The following is a 21,132-nucleotide window of genomic DNA, read 5'->3' on the forward strand; positions in this document are numbered from 1 at the left end:
GAGAGAGAGAGAGAGAGAGAGAGAGAGAGAGAGAGAGAGAGAACATTCATGAAGGCTGCATCACAGTTATGGTATGTAGATTAGGGCAAAACACTTGCAATAGCAACACTTGCAAATAAACATGCTACTTGTGCATTGGTGTTTCAGTCATGAACACCCCAGAGATATTCACTAGTTTTGTTTGATTACACATGCTTGGTTTTGGCACATTATTCATCTCAGGTGCCACTGAACAAACTGAAATGTTCACATAAATGCTCATGAATGAGAATATGCTAACTAATAATGACTAAACAAAAGTGGGCAACAAGTGTATGACAGTGAATCAAATTAAATAGATATATATATATATATATATATATATATATATTTCTATTGTTTTTAAAGTTTTTGATTATAAGTACAGAAACATTTTATTTTATTACAAAATATTGAGATATACTGGATACAGATGTGGCCTTTAATGGCCTTTCATGCATTTTCACGCAATCCATCACCTGATATCATGCAGCATCACACAGACAGTCTTCTTAGACTTAAAATAGAGTTGCTGAGAGTTGACAATAAAAGAATCTTAAATTTGAGGATCTCAAGATTCTTAATAAGCCTACATAATTCACAAATCTTTTTGGGATGTGTAGCAAATAGTTAATTCCCTAATTAAAGATGTTATGTATACAGTTTTGGGGTCTGGGTAGCTCAGCGAGTATTGAGACTGACTATCACACCTGGAGTCGCGAGTTCGAATCCAGGGCGTGCTGAGTGACTCCAGCCAGGTTTCCTAAGCAACCAAATTGGCCCGTTTGCTAGTGGGGGTAGAGTCACATGGGGTAATCTCCTCGTTGTCACTATAATGTGGTTCGCTCTCTGTGGGGCGTGTGGTGAGTTGTGCGTGGATGCCGCGGAGAATAGCGTGAAGCCACAACATGCACTATGTCTCCGCGGTAACACGCTCAACAAGCCACGTTTTAAGATGTGTGGGTTGATGGTTTCAGACCCAGAGGCAACTGAGATTCGTCCTCTGCCACCCGGATTGAGGTGAGTCACTACACCACCATGATGATTTAGAGTGCATTGGGAATTGGGCATTCCAAATTGGGGAGAAAATCAGAAAAAACGATACAGTTTTGTAGGATAATATTTTTTGCTTGATATTAAATATTCTAAAGTAATTTGTTTCTTAAACTGGTAGATTTGTTTAAGGCTTCTAAACATAGGCTGAGCTTGTATTAGGCTGGGGCTTAGCCTTCTCCTGTCCCCCGGGGACAGACATGATGTGTGTATTAATACAGGGAATTGCAATAGCCGCTCCGGGAAAATGCTGGCTCGTTATTGCTGGTCTAGGATCAGCAATTATTATTAAGGACCTTAATAAAAGGTGAGAAGTGAAAGGCTGACTCTAGATCAGTCACAACAGATTAATTCATCTTACATCACATGCATCATGGATGCTGCAATTGGCCATAACCTCTTATTTAGATTTTCTAAAATTGTTATCCATGTCGGCACTAACGATGTCCGGCTTCGCCAGTCGGAGATCACTAAAGATAATGTTAAAGAGGTGTGCAAATTTGCAAAAACGATGTCAGACACTGTAATATGCTCTGGTCCCCTCACAGCTCGTCGTGGCGACGAGGTTAATAGTAGATTAGTGTCACTGAATGGCTGGATGTCTGAGTGGTGTCTGCAGAATAAAATAGGATTTATAGACAATTGGAAAGGTTTTCGGGGTAGACCTGACCTGCTAAAGAGAGACGGACTCCATCCCTCCAGGGAAGGTGCCGCTCTCCTCTCTAGTAATTTGGCTCATAGTCTTAATAATGATAGTAATTGACTAACTGGGGCCCAGGTCAGGAAGCAGACAAACTGGTTAATCCGAACGTCTGCTAGCTGCCTTGAGACGTCACCCAGGTCACATAAACTAGACTATATCACCTAGCTATCTCATAGAGACTGTGTCTGTTCCCTGAACTACGAAACACAACACCCTCACTAAATCATATAGAAAAAATTTTATTAAGGTCAAACTTGAACAAAACAAACAAATTAAAAAGACACACCATATAAAAATAGGGCTACTAAACATTAGATCTCTTTGTACCAAAGCACTAATTGTCAATGAAATGATTACAGATCGTAGATTGGATGCACTCTGTTTGACTGAAACCTGGCTTAAACCGGATGAATATATTAGTTTAAATGAATCTACTCACCCAGGTTATTGTTATAAACATGAGCCTCGTCTGAAGGGTCGAGGAGGAGGTGTTGCTACAATTTACAGTGAAGTTTTTGGTGTTACTCAGAGGGCAGGATATAAATATAAGTCTTTTGAACTAATAATACATCTTGTGTAAAAATCAAATTGGCTTCCCTCCAAAACACCGCACTACTGACCATGTATATACCCTTCACACTTTAATTAACAAACATGTACACCAAACAAAAAATGGTAAATTATTTGCTTGTTTTATTGATTTCAAGAAAGCTTTCGATTCTATTTGTCATGAAGGGCTATATTATAGACTTCTGCATTGTGGTATAGGTGGCAAAATATATGATCTGATTAAATCAATATATTCGAAAAACAGGTGTGCTGTTAAAATTGGAGACAGACTGAATTCTTCATCCAGAGAAGAGGAGTCCGTCAGGGTTGCAATTTAGTCCAACTTTATTTAATGTATATATAAATGAACTTGCTGTTCAGTTGGATCAATGTGCTTCTCATCCTCTCCCACCCCCCCAGATGGAGAGGTGAAGTATCTGCTTTATGCTGATGACCTTGTTCTACTGTCTCCTACTGAACAAGGACTACAGCTGCAGCTGGACATAGTAGACAAATACTGTCAAGAATGGGCCCTAGCAGTAAACATGAAGAAAACTAATGTCATGATTTTTCAGAAACGGCCCAAGTGTCACTATAAATAATCATCTAATTGAACACAGCATGAGTTATACCTACCTTGGTATAACAATAACAGCCTCAGGGAGTTTCAACATGGCAGTGAATGCACTCAAAGAAAAAGCTTGAAGAGCCCTAAACGCAATTAAGAGAAAATTTTATAATCTCCAAATTCCAATTAAAATCTGGCTGAAAATATTTGATAGTGTCATCCAGCCTATTGCGCTGTATGGTAGTGAAGTGTGGGGTCCACTCAGTCATCACGGCTATACACGCTGGGACAAACACCCAACAGAATCTTTACATGCAGAATTCTGCAGATACATCTTACATGTACACAGAAATACACCAACAAATGCATGTAGAGCAGAATTAGGCAGATACCCACTGATAATTAGCATTCAGAAGAGAGCACTTAAATTCTTCATTCACCTTAAATCCAGCCCCGGAGACACCCTTCAATCCAAAGCCCTCCACATCCAAGAGCTGAGCCCAGAAAAGAGTCCCCTACATCAGTTGGTGCTGAGACTAATTGTCCCCCCTCAAACACACTTTGACCAGTCTCACATCAACACTGTTTTCCAAACACCAATCAGAGTAAACCAAATTATATCGCAATGCAAAGAAACCTATTTGGAATATTGGAAAGAAGAAACTAAAAGCCAAAGTAGATTAGAATGTTATCTGGCCCTAAACAGAGAGTATGAGTTGGCAAAATATCTCTTTACTGTCAAAGATAGAAAACAGAGACAGACCCTAATCAAGTACAGGCTCAGTGACCACACATTGGCAATTGAAACAGGAAGACACAAAAAATCATGGCAACCAAAAGAAAACTGAATATGTGGTCACTGTTGGACAGGTGAGGTCGAGACAGAAATGCACTTCCTCCTAAAATGTGAAACATTCAGAGAAATAAGGAATGTTTACCTAAACAAGTTTAACTCTGAAACTTCAGAATTTAAAGACCTAAATGACCTCTCAAAATTAAAAATACTCCTAGGAGAAGGAGACAGGGCACATCTTGCTGCCCCATATGTATCAGCATGCCACCACCTGAGGGACAGTGAAAGATCTAGACAAACACACACAATGTGATGTGGTCAAATAAATAATAATAATAATAATAATTTATATATTGCTGTTATTTATATATTACTAATAATTATATACTGTCCAAGTTATTGGACAAAATGTATTTTGCTTTTATTCTATTTTATTTATTCTATATGATGCTTTGGCAACATTGTTTTTGAAACTTTCATGCCAACAAAGCCCATTGAATTGAATTGAATTGAATTAATGCTTAATGTGACACCGTCAAATATAAATAAAAAAATCTCTGTTGTCTTTTACCCTTGCAACAGTGTATAGATCACCCGGGCCTTATTCTGATTTCCTTAGTGAATTTGCAAATTTTTTATCAGATCTTGTAGTTACTGTAGATAGAGCCTTAATTGTTGGCGACTTCAACATTCAACTAATGTTCCTCAATTTACACCACGCTATCGTTCAGGTAGAACTATTCTTTTGACCACTAAAGATAGCTTCACTAATACTCTTCCAGATTTATCTCATGCTGTAATGCCAAGACGGCGGAGGCAGACGTGGAGTTTGGATCTACATGCGGGTTTATTGAACAAAGATGAAAATAAACAGACAGGAACAAAGGAAACTACCACGATGGGTAAACAGAAACTAAAACAGGAAAACATTCAAGGGCACACGAACTGGGAAACCACGGCAGGATGAACACGGCTGAGACAGGAGCAGAGCAAACATCGGAACATGGGGAAACATCAAGACAGTCAGAACAACGAACGACAAGGGAATGGAGGAACAGCGGGGTTTAAATGCACAGAGACATGATGATTACAAACGACAATCAGGTGCGAACAATGACACAGTGATGAAGGACGGGAATCAGGGTGACGGCGACACGGAAAACACGGGGCAGACAACCAGGGATCGTAACATATACACTCAATAAACCCCAAAGCCCAGAAGAACTTGATGAAACAATCAAGTTTTAACAATCAACATTAAATTGTTTGATAACAAACAATTTAAATGCAGTCTTCTCTAGCACCCTTGATATTTAATGGTGCATGGAAAGATACAAACACGCACTTAAAGCTGCCACGTCAGCATATTTTAGTAAACTCATAGAAAATAACCACAACAATCCTAGATGTTTATTCAGTACTGTGGCTAAATTGGTTAGGAATAAAGCCTCAACAGAACCAGATATTACGTCGCAGCACAAGAGTAATGACTTCATGAATTTCTTTACAGATAAAATGTAAATAATCAGAAATAAAATTGGAATTATGCAATCATCTGTCATAGCACCTCAGAAAACAGTGTCTAATAATTTTCCTCATGTGCAACTCCAATCCTTCGCTATCATAGGTCATGAAGAGCTAACAAAACTTATTGAAACATCAAAAGCCACAACATGTTTGTTAGATCCTATACCAACTAAGCTCTTAAAAGAGGTATCTCCTGTAATCTCAGAACCTCTCCTCGCTATGCTTAGGACATGTCCCAAGAAACTTTAAAATGGCAATTATCAAACCGCATAGGTCATATTTAGCAGACCGCTACCACTTTGTCTATGTAAATGAGGAATTGTCAAACCAAACAAAAGTAAAATATGGAGTGCCACAGGGATCAGTTTTAGGGCCTCTGCTTTTCTCCTTGTACATGCTTCCCCTGGGAGATATTATCAGGAATCGTGGAATAAGTTTCCCCTGCTATGCTGAGGATACACAACTTTATATTTCTTCAAAACCTGATGAAATTTCACAATTCTCAAAATTAGCAGAGTGTATCAATGAAATAAAAAATTGGATGGCCAGAAATTTCCTTCTACTCAATTCTGACAAAGCAGAGGTTCTAATTTTTGGACCAAAAAACGCTAAAAAAAAAAATAAGCCGCTAAAATATAATTTGACTCTAGATGGATATACTGTTACATCATCTTCAACAGCGAAGAACTTAGGTGTTATATTTGATACCATTCTGTCCTTTGAAAAACAAATTACAAATGTTTGTAGAACAGCATTCTTCCACCTAAGAAATATTGCTAAATTAAGGCATATGCTCTCTTTTGCTGATGCCGAAAAACTAATTCATGCGTTCATGACCTCAAGACTAGATTATTGTAATGCTAATGCATCCAACCCACTGGGAGGATGTCCAGCAAGATCAATAAATAAACTTCAATTGGTTCAAAATGCAGCAGCCAGATTGCTAACAAGAACCAAGAAATATGATCATATTAGCCCCATTTTATCATCGTTACATTGGCTACCTGTTAAATTCCGAATTAATTAAAAAATTCTGTTAACTACATACAAAGCTTTGAATGGTCTAGCTCCGCAGTACTTAAGTGATCTTCTGTCACGCTATATTCCATCACGTTCATTAAGATCACAAAATTCTGGCCTGTTAATAGTTCCTAGAATATCAAAATCCACTAGAGGAGGAAGATCCTTTTCATATTTGGCTCCTAAACTATGGAATAGTCTCCCAAACACTGTTCGAGATGCAGACACACTCTCTCAATTTAAGTCTAGATTAAAGACTCATCTATTTAGCCAGGCATACACCTAATTTATCCTCCAACCCACAATTAGGCTGCTTCACAGTGATTATGATCTCTAACACTGCAATAAATTTAATGGCATCTATGCTTATATCTTTTTAGTTGTTTCCCTGTCTCAACCTTGGGACTCCTATCCTGAGGTCACCAGAACCGGCTGGATTCAGCACCATTCCTGCTTCATGTTGGACTCCACTGCTACATGTCGCTGAACGATGATGACTAAATGCAGCCGGTGCCAGCCATATATCACTTCAGTCTATTATGATGGACTTCAGAGGATGAACTGATGCCAACTGCAACCTGCATCACATCGGTCTATTGATGGACTACGATCTTGAAATGGAATGCATAGACTAACTATTGCCAACAAAAGCCTTCATCAGCCAATTAACAAGGACAATTGCATCTATGTGAACTTCTGCAATTAATCTAGATGCACTTCAAAGACTGTGGTGATTTATCTTACAGTTCAAACACAATCGATGTTTAAACACTGACCCTTAACCCTTACTTAGTTTAATAATTTTAAACCATGATTTTAACTATACATAAGTAATATTTACATTACATTCATAATGTTAGCCAGAGGGGAACTGGCCCCCACAGTGAGTCTGGTTTCTCCCAAGGTTATTTTTCTCCATTAAGCTACATCTTATGGAGTTTTGTGTTCCTTGCCACAGTCGCCAACAGCTTGCTCACTGGGGTTATTAATATTATTAATACAATTATTATTTAATTATTTTTAAACACGATTAAGAATCGTATTTTATCTAATTACACAATGATGATTCATCGACTTTATAGACATTACAGTTTTATCGTCTGTTAATGCTGATCTTCTGTAAAGCTGCTTTGAAACGATGTGTGTTGTGAAAGGCGCTATACAAATAAAATTTACTTGACTTGACTATTTGTAAAATAATTTAAAGTTTTTACAACAAATATTAAATAGAGCAATTCTTGGATTAATACATGTAGATTATGGTAGTATTTAAAACTAGTTTATTCAAATTTTTTGCATTCGTTTTTTAATCACAGTATATTCAAATTTAAATCAATAAACATCCCAATAAAATTCTAAATGGCCCAGCACTGAGATGACTTTGATGTGATGATTACTTTTATTTTTAAATTGTGAAGAAGATTCTCTCCACTGGATTTTATCTTCAAGGGTTAGTTCACCCAGAAATGAAAATCCACTCATCATTTACTCATAACACAAACAAAGATTTTTAGAAGAATATCTGTGTTGGTCCATGCAATGCAAGTGGAAGGAGATCAACTTTTTAAATCTCCAAAAGCCAGTTGGTAAATTAATGTCTTTTAAAGCAATACAACTGCTTTGGGTGAGAAAAAGATTGGTATTTATGCCCATTTCACAATAATTGTTTACTTCCAGTCGCTCTCCAGTGCACGAGGGGAATCAGTTCATGTTGCCTCTCGCAAAGTGATTTTTCAAATTATGGTGGCGCGTGAAAGTACTTCACTGACAAAGGGAAAGTTCTTTGAATATGTAGCAAGACAGTTCGCTGGGATTTTAACATACTACCATATCATTAAAACTGGAACAAATTTTATTTGCATGTAAGCTTAAAATTCATTATTATTTCAGGACTTATATACATATACACATACATTGGACTAAATATCATGCATGGATTTGTCAGGTATTTATTCAAATAAAAGTTTGTAAAAAAAAAAAAGTATGGACAGAACGTCACTTTAACTGTTTTCAGAGTAACTGTCTGACACCTGCAGTCATATGTGTCATACTGTGGATTCATTCATGCAGACCCTTTACAGAAACACTGGCTCACTGTTAAACTGCTTTATGATTCTGCTTCAATAAAACTTTAACAGTCATTTAACATCCATTATGCCACATAAAAATCTGCTCCTTTTGGCAGGAGCACAAGTTCATGGAATGAGAACGTTTTGAGCTATCTAAAAGATTTTCATCCCTTTTAAGCAACATTATTTGACACAAATTTGGAAAATATATGATGAATGCAGATGAAATGGCAGACAGGAAGTATGGCCGACCATAGCTAAATCTTTGTTTGGCATTATCCAATAAATATAAAGAGACACAAAAATAGATCATGGTCCATATCATATCCATTCGATTCAGCAGGAGCCAAGGAATCAGAGGAAAAATTACATGTATTTTGTTTCTAGGCATTATGGTTCAGATGTTATTTGCGTAAACATAAGTGCAACTCTGAGCTGTTGGTGGCACTAGAGGGTTAGCGATATAGACACAACAATTTGCTATGGTATAAATTCAAACTTTCATCTATGAGTGGCCAAATTTCATAACTTTCTTCCAAACAGTTTTATGGGCTATCGATGGCAGAATAAGACGAAGAAAAATAACAAATACCTTCGGTGCTTGGCCTCTAATTATGTGTGGAAAACCATGTTAGGAATTAAGCCAGGTGGAAGAGTACAAGAATGATATAGAAGTCAATTGTTTGAATATAGTACTCATTTGTCTTGTAATAAACAAAGAAATCTATATCCTGTGATAGTAATTTGTTTTTAGAAACGTCATCTTTTTGTACTACTGTGTACTAGTCGGCGCTGCACTGTCTCTCACTGTGCCTATTGTCCTGTTCATTGTCAGAATGACAATGTACTGTCTTGTAATGTCCCATACTTTTTGCACATGTTTGCACATGCACTTTATATAAGTTTATAGGTATATATAGGTATTTTATATACTTATTTTATTTAGTTGCGTAATGTCATGTGGTCCTGTGTTTGTCCTATGTTGTTTTTATGTAGCACCATGGTCCTGGAGGAACGTTGTCTCATTTCGCTGTGTACTGTACTAACTGTATATGGTTGAAACAACAATAAAAAACCACTTGACTTGACTTGACTAATCTTACCTAGAAATGATCACTATTACACAATTTGTAACTGCAACTGTACCCCCAAAGTTCAGGGTCATTAGAGACCTACAAAACGTATTCAGCAGCACCAGTTCAGTTTAAATTCCACACATCAAAAAGCAGATATTTAAATTGATTCCTGCAACAAATAGCTAATAAAAAACTCTTCCACTGTACAGATTTGACATTGTTCAGCAGGCTGAATAAATTCACAGTCTATTCCCCCTGAAAGATGAAAGGGATTTAGTCAGGCACATGTCGGGCTTGCTTCCTGTTTATGGCCGTCGGAACAACTGGCCGTGTAGAGCTTATTTCCAAAGCCCAATCATACTGCACAAGGGTAAAGGACTCTGGAGCAAAAACCCTCCCCACTAAAACAGACGGCTATATTATAGCTTTGTGTAAATAAGGCATCAGTAGAAGCAGTCGGCACATTCTACTATCAAAATAAACGGCACAAATCCCAGACAAAGTCAGGTGTCCAATATTTCAGCCGTGGGATATAATTATCACACCACCTTTAAAAGGACACTGGATTAAACAGGATCATTACATGACTACTGCTACAGAGAAGCGATTGATTTGCAGCTTTTTCCACAGAGTCAAATGTGAGGTATGAGCCCAGCCAGAGTGCTGACGATCTTGCAGGGTTATTTGTTACCCTCGGCTCAGAGAGGTTTAGGTTTCCAACTAAACAAAGGCTGATTGTCTTCATCATTACACGTAACAGCAGTAGCTCTTGACTCAACAATGAATTTTACATTTGTTTACATGCCATTTACATGCACAAGATAAATTCGATATTAATCAGAATGTGTTCATATTCTGATTCTGTAAGCTTCACATATATACAGTACATTATCCTGATTGTCCTAACCACATTAAGCAAAAATTATAATTTCAAAAAATGTAAACAAGACAGCTAGCTTAATTACATTAATCAGATTTTTGTCTCATTTAAACACCTTATTCAGAATATCCTCACCGGCAAAAAATTAATCTGTGCATGTCCAAATAAAGGTCATTCTAGGTTAAATAGATACAGACTATCTGTTACTACATTTTGCAATTTATGCAATTTATTGCACTCTTGTGTGCAACCATTAAAAGAATATTCCGGGTTCAATACAATTTAAGCACAATCTAAAGCATTTGTGGCATAATATTGATTACCATAACAATTTATTTAGACTTGCCCCTCCTTTTCTTTAAAAAAAAAAAGCAAAATTCTTGGTTCCAGTGAGACACTTATAATGGAAGTGAATGGGGGTACATTTTTGAACATTTAAATACTCACTCTTTCAAAAGTATAGCCACAAGTAATAAACAATATGTGTGTTAACATGATTTTAGTGTGATAAAATCACGTACTAACCGCATCTGTGTAATGTTATAGATTTTACAACATTGTTACCATGACGATGTAATGTCAACAAACCCTAAAATGATAATTTAAAGAAAAGTGCATTTATAAAATTATAAGCTTCATATTTCTGCCTTTAAACCCTCCAAAAATTTACCCCATTCACTTCCATTGTAAGTGTCTCACTGTAACCTCGAATTTTTGCTTTTTTTACAGTCTAAATAATATTTTGTGGTAATCAACATTAAGCAACAATGCTGTCAATTGAGATTAACCCGTATTGAACCCGGGATAATCCTTTAAGGATATAAATGAGAATGAGTGAGTTGATTTAATAACTGTCAAAAATGACTCAAACGCAGCGTAATAAATGGACAAAGAATCTCAAGGGTTCACAAAAGAGAAAAACAAGAACAAATCTGTCTTAATTTGTTCTGAATATGCTGATGACATGTTTGCAGGATTATTCTAATAGTAGTTGAGCATGTAAATGGCTTGACTTCTAAATGACGATCAGAAAAAAGGCTTAACCAGAATATGGATCTTAAAAAGAATATGGAAAATAATGTGCATGTAAATGTGGTCACAGAATGTTTTACTCTCAATCAACACCAGCTAGGATCTTCAGGGTTGGGCAATGTAAGAAAAAAATATTGTAATATTCTTGGCATTTTTGCTTGTTAATACACATTTTTATGGAAAGTAATAAAAAAACTTCTGGAAAAAGAAAAAAAGTTTCTTTTTTATTTAAAACAATGTTCAAGGTAGACCTTTCACACATTAGAATAACTTTTATCAAGTCCACTACTATGAAACATCTTCAACTCTTAATGAATAAAGGTTATCTAATATTTAATTATTTTATCTGCTCTGCATCATTTTTCCTTCTCATTGAATTTAGCCTACCATTGGATACTGGAAACTACTTTAGCAACTATGTTTTCAGAATATGTATCTGAATGTAAAGTGATTGAAACCTGGCATGACTAAACCACACTCAATCATTTCTACTGGCTGACACCAGTATATCGTTTTTAATGGAATATCGCCCTCACCTAACCATAAACATAATACAAATGTTTATGTAAATGTCACAGTACATTTTTCACATATAGGATAGTGGTTCATAAAACAATGTTTGGCCCCCAAACATTCCACATTTTGGTATCTCCTAAATCAAATGTCAAATAAGTAAGATTTAAAAAATGTGTTTAAAAGATGTATGATGTATGTGAGCCCTACTGAGTTCTCTTGAAGTCTTACTAGTTTCTGGGTGAGTCCTGTTGGTGCCCAGTCATATGTAACAGTGTTGAAGGTCGGGTCTTTACGTGAGACCACCGGGTTTGTGACGATCATGCGGTTGCGTTTGTAGACCCTCAGCCCATCTCCTCCCTTCACTTTAGCCGTGAGATGAGCATAGCGGGACTCTGCCAGAAGTCTGCCCACCTTACGGTCGTCTTCGCTGTCGGAGCTGGACATATGCTCCTCCAGACTGCAGTGACACTGAGTGCAGGCTTTTCTGAGCACAAATATACACAAGACTACAGTGAATTAAAGCACACCTTTTTAAACCTTTAAAGACAGACCTACCATGAGTTGTGAGGTTGTTAATTGATAGTACTTGGCTATATGCTGAAGACATTAGTACTTGTTATTTCAACTTCGCTTAAAAAATAAATAGCGCTTTATAGCGGAATTTGTGGTGAATAACTGCACTACTCATGACTCAGCAGAGACAAATATCCCTATCAGAAAATCACATCAAACAAAGCGCACCAAAAGAGCTTTGTAGCAAGATTCTATACTTATTATTAACAACTTTACATCAATAGTTTTATATTTTTCACATTGTTTTAATTTTATTACGTCATGCAATGCTTCATGGGATTGTAGTTCTTTGAATCATTAAAGACGTTAAGTATACAGTCTTGTATCTTTGTCTTTTTGTCAAATTTTCAAATACTTATTTTCCTTAAAATCAAAGTTTGTAATGTTGTGATTCACATTGGAGCTGGTTGATTTAATTGACTTAAAAGTTTTGATGAAGGATTTTATGAAATCTATTTAGGAAAAATTAATGGGAAAATACTTCCAGAACCAGGATGGCTGCAAAAGTGGATAGGAACTGTTGCGCTGTTTTGGAGACTTGTATTGGAGAACTTTTAGTTGTGTGCTACGCTATACCATATTATGCATGTACCACATTATTTTCTTGTGTACTGTACATACCAATACCCATTCTACATGCTATTGTCCTCAAATTTTTTTTTTGAATTAGACTTAATTTATTTCCAGCAGATATACATATTTAAAATATACCGTATTTCCATTTTGGTAAGACACACCAAAAATACTGACTATGATATTGACATATTATATATGATGATTTGTATTACAATACCCAGATTTTTGACAGATAAAATGCTCTCTAAAATAAGAACGTCCCTCCCCCAATACAAGCAATTGCGATTAGTAAATAATGGTTTTGCTGCACTGTGAGGTAATTTAAAGCAATCAGATATTTTTATTTTATTTTATAAAAGGACGAGACCTTTGACAAAATTTGTCAAATTATTTGAAGCAGTCTTTAAAGTTTAAGAAAAATCCCATCATATGTGTCTTTTTAAATCATGGCTGTACTGATTTACAGCAGACAAGTACAATAAAAGCAATTACTGTGATTTCCAAGAAAGATATATGTTTATATGTTGGTGCAGCTATCCTTATGAGGACTCTCCATAGACATAATTATTTTTTATACCGTACAAACTATTCTATCCCCTAACCCTAACCATCACAAAAAACTTTTTGCATTTTTTAATTTTCCAAACAACATAGTTTAGTATGTTTTTTTAAGCAATTTTCATTATGGGACACAAGAAATGTCCTCATAAACCACATTTATAGCATAATACCCTTATAATAACCACTTTGTAACCTAAAAACATTCCTCGTAACCCTGAAAACCCGCCCACACACACACACTCACACACACTGAATCCAGCATTACATAAGTCTCCAGAGAAAGAGCGAATTATATGTGAAAGCCCTTTCCTCTCTTTCCTTAATTCTGTAGTCAAAAGAATAAATTACCTCCAGGAATGTGGCTGAAATCCAGCACAGATCCCTTTACATGTCAGACACAACACACCCCTTCCGGTTTCCGCCTGCCCCATTGACATCTGGAGAGAGAGAGGAACAGTATTCATGGCAACAGAGAAAAATATCACTGCAGAGATGTGTAATCAAACAAAATGATTCATTCAATTTGAGAAACTGAATCAAACGTTAGAGATTCTGAAAACTGTGTGTATTTTCTGCACATGTACATGCACACTCCCCTCATCTGCCATCAATCATAAAAAGAAATATACTACTGCCCCAAACAGATGTTGTGTTGCACCTTGTGCTGTATAAAAGGGTTGCGATTTCCGGTCGCAGGGTGTTGGCGTTCTCGCCATGCACCAAAGTAGATGCCGCTGAAACGGGGTGGGCACATGTCGAACTGAATTGCGTAGCCGAGCCGGATGGTCCTAGCCAGCTAGCGCGACAGGTTGGAAAGCTCAAGCGACGCGTCCAAACTCCGAGCAGGGGGCACTAGGGGGACAATCACATTTGACATACCTGGTGGGGCTTCGCAGCGGAGAGGAGCAGGTAATGTTATGTCGGGGGGCAAAGTTGCGTCCCGAGACAGTTGTGCTGATGGGAAACTCAAAGCACTTACCTTGCTCAACGTACCCGCCTGGGGGCGGGAACGTGACTGAGGAGGATGTCCTGTGGAAGCGTCCTCTGGACTCGTCAGAACCGGCCCGCCAGGAGTCTACAGTTGAAGGTGTGGAGGCAAGGGGACCGCATCAATGGTGCCGTGACTGTAGGTGTTTGGTGCCAGACCGCCATGATAACGCATGTGTGGACACTGATTAGGTGAATCAAGGAGTGAGGAAGCTGCTCCTTTGGGTACCACAGCCCGGTCGGGCATGCCAGCCCTCCACCTGGGCATGGAGTGGTCTAGAGGCCAGCTCCATAGCTGCCATCTCGCTCCCTGAGTTGATCATCTCAGAAACGCTTGGGAGCCTTACGGGTCCACGAAGGGTTTTGTGAGATGTGGGTGTCAGCTTCCTGCAGGGAGCTCTACACTGGGGCTGAGAGCTGGGCCCAGGTTGGGGCGGAAATGCCTGAGCTTTCGCAGCCGCAGGGCGACGCCAGACAGCGTACGTGTTCTTGAGTGACGAGGAGGCATGATGTATTGAATGGCTTCTGTATGTTTCTTCACCGCTGAAAACCATTCGGCGAAGTCCTCAGCGGCATCACTGAATAGGCTGAGCTGGGAGACGGGGGCGTTGAGAAAGCAGGCTTTGTCCCGCATCTCGACCAGGTTCAGCCACAGATGTCATTCCTGGACCATGAGGGTGGCCATCGCCTGTCCGATTGCCCGTGCTGTGACCTTCATGGCCGAGAGGGTGAGGTCAGTTGCTGAGCGCAGTACCCGTGGACCGTAGTGAGAGCAAACGAGTGAGGTGATTGTTTTCAGGCAGTAAAAGGTGCCCTCCACAACTTTGTCAGCTCATCATGCACTTCTGGGAAGAAAGGAACCGGGGGGTTGGGGGGCTTGGCTGTGAGTGGAACCCTGACCCAAGGAACCAATTGGGGGACAGGGAGTTCTGGTGCAGCCCAACGCTTACAGCAGCCTGGGCAAGCATGCCAGACATCTGCGCATCGGCCTCAGACTGGGCAAGCAGACCCGAAGGTGGCAGCCCAGTCGAGTCCTCAGCATCAGACGCCGCAGCACTCTCCAATGCAGTCGGGGGGTCCGAAGGACACATGGGGCGTGCCGGTCTTGCATCAGACCCAGACAGGGCCAAACGAGCATGCTGGGGGGTGGGTGGTTCGTGGGGATTTACCCAGTGAAACCACGCCCGCTGCATTCCCCAGATCGCTCTCATCGCTGTGGCTTTCATTCGGAGGAAGGAAAGCCGAGACTGCAACGTTGCCATGGTCATGTTCTCGCAATGAGAACATGAACCATTCATAAACACTGCCTCAGTGTGATCGCAGCCCAGACACATGAGGCAGCACCCATGACCATCAGAAGCGGAGAGATATCTGCCGCATCCAGGAACTACACAAAGGCATATGACATATCCTTAAAAATATGCGTCTTTAAAAAGACGTTCAACGCCAATGTGTATTGCTCTAATAGAGAACATTTTACTCTTTATGAAGGTAATGCTCTTTTAGAAGCACTGTCGAAGCGCCCAGGGGCGTAGTCTGCACTGGCGTGCAGTGGAAGAGAAAAGCCGCTGGTAATGCGCTGTAAGATCTAACAGCTGTATTCTGGAAGAGGTGAGTGGAACAGTGGTGAATATCAGCTCGCTGATCACACAACCGCTCGGCTCCGTAGTCTGACTAAACAGATGCACAATTCCCTCCTTTTATACCCGTATTATTAAAATTCGGTTTGCCAATTTTTCATTGGCCTTTTTTCAAGTTCAGATGTAACAAGTTTTGACAGAAGTGTAACACTTTTTATTAAGTTTAATTCAGTAAAGAAATTCACTGCAAAATATCTTATTGTTTTGTCTAGTTTTCCATTTAAAATTGTCTAAAAATTCTTAAAACAAGATACATTTACTTGAGAAGCAACATATAAGATATTTATATTATACTTCTGCGAGTGCTGTAAAGACAAAATATACTTATATTCAAGATCTATTCTCTAAATGCAAGTCTAAATATCTTATATGCTGCTTCTCAGATGAATGCATCTTTTTTTTTTAAGGATTTTTAGATATTTTAAAATATTTGTAGTTTTAATATTATATTCAACATTCTCAGATAAAAATGTTTTCTTCTGCAGTATAGCTGCTAAACTAAATGTACATTGTTTTAAAATAATTGTACATATTTATATTGGAAAACAAGCCCAAACAAAAACAAATCCAAAACATATTTTGTTGCAGTGTATAATGGGGTGAAGAATACCCTCTCACCTTTCTGTTCACTTCAATCCATCTTTAACTAACAAAAAAACAAACTCTCTATCATTAATAAAGCTACGTATTGCCAATATTCTTCACGATAAGAAACACGACACATATATTATGATTGAATATGTTGCGAGTTATCATGTTATAATCTAGCTGCAGCAGGCGTGTGCGCTCGAGGGACAAGTGTCCCCGTGACAGAGTGTGCATCACCCGGGTGCAGTTTCAATCTCTCCCCCTCAGATCGGGACATTCACAAAACTCATAGAGGAGGTGCTGACCGCACAGAAGAGTTTGTAGTTATTTACATAATCTGCTTCCGTATTATTTTAAATTTATTAAAGCTATAACGCATTAAATATAACTGCATTAAAGATGTAATGCATTAAATATAACAGCATTAAAGATGTAACATCGGGGTGTTTCCTTTAAAGACGCTCGACACGCAAGTTTTGCTCCAGCGGAGTGGCAACTCCAGCTTCACTTATTCCACAATGAAAATGCTTCTGTATTTACCTACTTTGTATTTTTGCATTATAATTCCCTCATACTTTGCAATCTACATCAACTGAAGCTGTTTGGAAAGTTTAGAGTGCATCTGGTCTGTGAGATGTGTAATTTTTCCTCTCAGTCATCAACAAGCTGCAGTGCTGCTCTCATAGAGTTATATGTGATCCTATGTTACATTAAATGAGATGACTAATCGACAATTTTAGTTGTCATTGCTGTCAATAACACTGATTAATCGTTTCAGCCCTAGCGTAAAGAAACAGAAACAAATAAAGATCTAAACCATGCTATCTATGATAATTATTAATTATTGCTAATAACCAACCCGCTCCTAAACTGTGAGCCCTACAATTGGTATTAAAATAAAATCAGCCTATATCAGACTTTTTTTGTCCACACAGGCACTGTATTAAGCAGCATGTAACTCTTTCAAATAAATAGTGTTTTTTGTTATAACACGTAAAGTTCAAGTGTGTGTCTATCTGAATTTCAAGCACTTCATCTGCAATAAAGAAAGCAAACATGTGTGATCTGATATGATGTAGGTTTGTAAGTCTACAAGAAGCATAAAGCGTCCAACCTGGTTACCCCCCCACCCCCCCACCACCAAGTGTAAAATGTCTAATTTCATGGATTCAATTAAATACTTGATATGAAATGCAGTAATTCATGCAAAATGCAATTACAATTAAATGCATTTCGTGCACAAAGTTCCTTCCATTTCGTGGACATAATTGCACTTTACATTTCCTGGATAACAATAACCCAAGTTAACAAGGTATAAATAGCATCTGCCACACAGTGTAGCTATTTGCACCCTAATAGTCTGGTGGAACCACAGAAATATAAGAAATAAACAGAAGAGGAGGGAACTGGATCAGGATTAGAGGCACAAATCAGATTCAAACTCATGCTGCCCATATGAGCACCCCCAATAATTAATTTTGACTTCCATCTACACATTTCTAGATGTGCCCAATGCTCCTAATATTCAGATAATATCAAATTCAAATTCTCACACACAAAGAGAATGAAAGCAGATGATTACTTATTTACACATCACAGGAAGTTGAACATTTCCAATGTTGTTTCAAATCGAGTGGTTTTTATTGTTGTTCAACCATATACAGTTAGTACAGTACACAGCGAAACGAGACAATGTTCCTCCAGGACCATGGTGCTACATAAAACAACATAGGACAAATGAGACTACAGACTAAATAATATTTCTACATAATATTTCTACATAAAGTGCACATGCAAACGTGTGCAAAAAAGTACAAGACAGTACAATAAATGACTAAAAGGAACAGGACAATAGACACAGTAAGAAACAGTGCAGTGCCGACCGAGTTTCAGTGGACTGTGTGTGAAGCAACAACTTTTTCTCAAAGACAAACAGTGACATGCTGCAACAGATTCACAGTCACGACAAATTCAGACATATTCTGACTCAGTCAAACATAGCAGACCCAGCAACTCTTTCCCATGACTCAGTTGATTTCATCACTGATGTAATCACCTCACTTGAGTACACATGTTAACAGTAAACGTGAAACACCTTTGCTGCTTTTGAAGACAATACAGCCTCATGGGGCCTGTGTATCTCAGCAAGTATTGACGCTGACTATCACACCTGGAGTTGCGAGTTTGAATCCAGGGCATGCTGACTGACTCCAGCCAGGTCTCTTAAGCAACCAAATTGGCCAGTTGCTAGGGAGGGTAGAGTCACATGGGGTAACCTCCTTGTGGTGGTGATTAGTGGTTCTCGCTCTCAATGGGGCATGTGGTAAGTTGTGTGTGGATCGTGGAGAGTAGCATGAGTCTCCACATGTTGTGAGTCTCCGCGGTGTCATGCACAGCGAGCCACATGATAAAATGCGTGGATTGACGGTCTCATAAACGGAGGCAACTGGGACTAGTCCTACGCCACCCGGATTAAGGTGAGTAACCGCGCCACCACGTGGTACTAAGTGGTGGAAATTTGGCATTCCAAATTGGGAGAAAAGGGGATAAAAATACAAATAAATCAATAAATTAAAAAAATTAAAAAGACAATACAGCCAAGTGCATACGTGATAACTCAATGAGGGGTGAAAAAGATAACATACATAACTCTGTTCAATATTCATTAAAACATCTCCTTTTGTGTTATGAATTAGAAAGAAAGTCATATGGTTTTAGAACGACATGAGGATGAGTAAATTATGACAGAAATTGTAATTTTTAGGGTGAAAATTGTATTTGTAATGAAAAAAATGTTAATACAAAAAATAGTCATGGTCCTAAAAATTTACTTAATTTTCTTTTTGTATATTGAGTATAGTTATTTTTGGGGTTTTTGGGTGAAATATGACCTGTAGGTTTTTGTAAGAGATATACCCTTGAACACTCAAACAATAGACACACATCAGTCAGTCCACAAACTATTATAAAAGAGAATCCTTGAATGATGATTATGTGACGGTGACAGTTGTGATTCATTGTCATGTTTTTGAGTGTAGATCAGGAAACAGAGTTTGTGTTTACACAGAACAACAGTGAAAGACACACTGATCTGATACACACTGGTGATGACAAACAGCACACGCATATACTTGAAATCTCTCCACAAGTATCCTAAGGGCCATAATAACAAAGTGTCAAGCACTATTCTCACTCCATACACATGCTTATTAAGCTCTGTGATGAAAGATAGGACAAAAATAACATCACAAAAAGACGACAAACAAAACAACACTACATGCAACCATGGAGTTAAAGCCCTTTAAAAGCCTCTGGAAATAACAGAGATATTTGCCCCATGATGATACCTGCCAGTATGTGTATTAGGTGTCAGGTTCTGCAAACGTTGTGGGAACCAAAGGTCCCAACAAGGACAATAAAACCTGAAATCTCTGACATTGTGGGGGAAGCCAACAGTTACAACAAGGAAAACGGCTTAAAAAACATACAAAAAAATGTCTAATTGAAAATATAAGAAATGCTGTTTGTGTGAGGGTTAGTTTAGTGGTAGGGTTAGGGTAGTCGTACTCAAAGTCCAGTCTGTAGGCCAAAATGTAATGGATGAACCGTTGCTGTAACCGATCATAAAGTACAATTATTCATGCATTTTTCCATTAAATTATGCATTTTAATTAGTGAAGTTTACATTCTGCAGTTATGCTGCTTATGCTAATGGCTATTTGTAGATGTGGCCATAATCACATTACATGGTCTTGGAAAATGTCTTGCAGCTTTAGCTCCATTGTGTTTCAATGCATCAACAAGGTCAGTGTCATACAATTTTATATACAGTATATAATAAATATATTCCTGGGTTAAGCAATAGAAAATATATTTAGCTCAGTATAAAATGATTGAAGTCATTGATAAATCCCCATAAGGAAAAACAAAGGTGTGTGTGTGTTCGCTCTGACAAAAGTGGACCAATGTCTTGAATGTTAACTGGCGTTTTTCATTTGACAGGTTGATTTATTAGGATTAGGTTACACCAACGAAAGTACATTTTATGGGTTAGATTAAGTATTAGAAATAGATCCATGATCTAATACTTGCAGCTTCAAGTCAAGTCAAGTGGTTTTTATTGTCGTTCAACCATATACAGTTAGTACAGTACACAGCTAAACGAGACAACGTCCTCCAGATCCATGGTGCTACATAAATCAACATAGGTCAAACACAGAACCACATGAGACTACACAGACTAAATAACATACCTATATAAAGTGCACGTGCAAACGTGTGCAAAAAGTACGGGACAGTACAATCAATTACTAAAAATGAACAGGACAATAGGCACAGTGTGAGACAGTGCAGCGCTGACCAGTACACAGTAGTGCAAAAAGATGACAGTTTTTAAAAATGTC

At 38.2% G+C, this 21,132-nt stretch overlaps 1 protein-coding gene across 1 annotated transcript in view; it reads right to left on the minus strand.

Annotated features, from left to right (window-relative positions):
* The window catches only part of lmcd1 (LIM and cysteine-rich domains 1), a 109,653-nt gene that overhangs the window by 45,368 nt on the left and 43,153 nt on the right, over positions 1–21,132 (minus strand). The window contains exons 2-3 of the mRNA XM_052121709.1: positions 13,863–13,951; positions 12,033–12,288 (exon numbers count right to left, since the gene is read on the minus strand). Of these exons, the coding sequence (XP_051977669.1) occupies positions 12,033–12,288; positions 13,863–13,951 (345 nt within the window). The remainder of the gene's footprint in view (positions 1–12,032; positions 12,289–13,862; positions 13,952–21,132) is intronic.

This window comes from Xyrauchen texanus, chromosome 48 (assembly GCF_025860055.1).
Source record: "Xyrauchen texanus isolate HMW12.3.18 chromosome 48, RBS_HiC_50CHRs, whole genome shotgun sequence".
NCBI lineage: Eukaryota > Metazoa > Chordata > Actinopteri > Cypriniformes > Catostomidae > Xyrauchen > Xyrauchen texanus.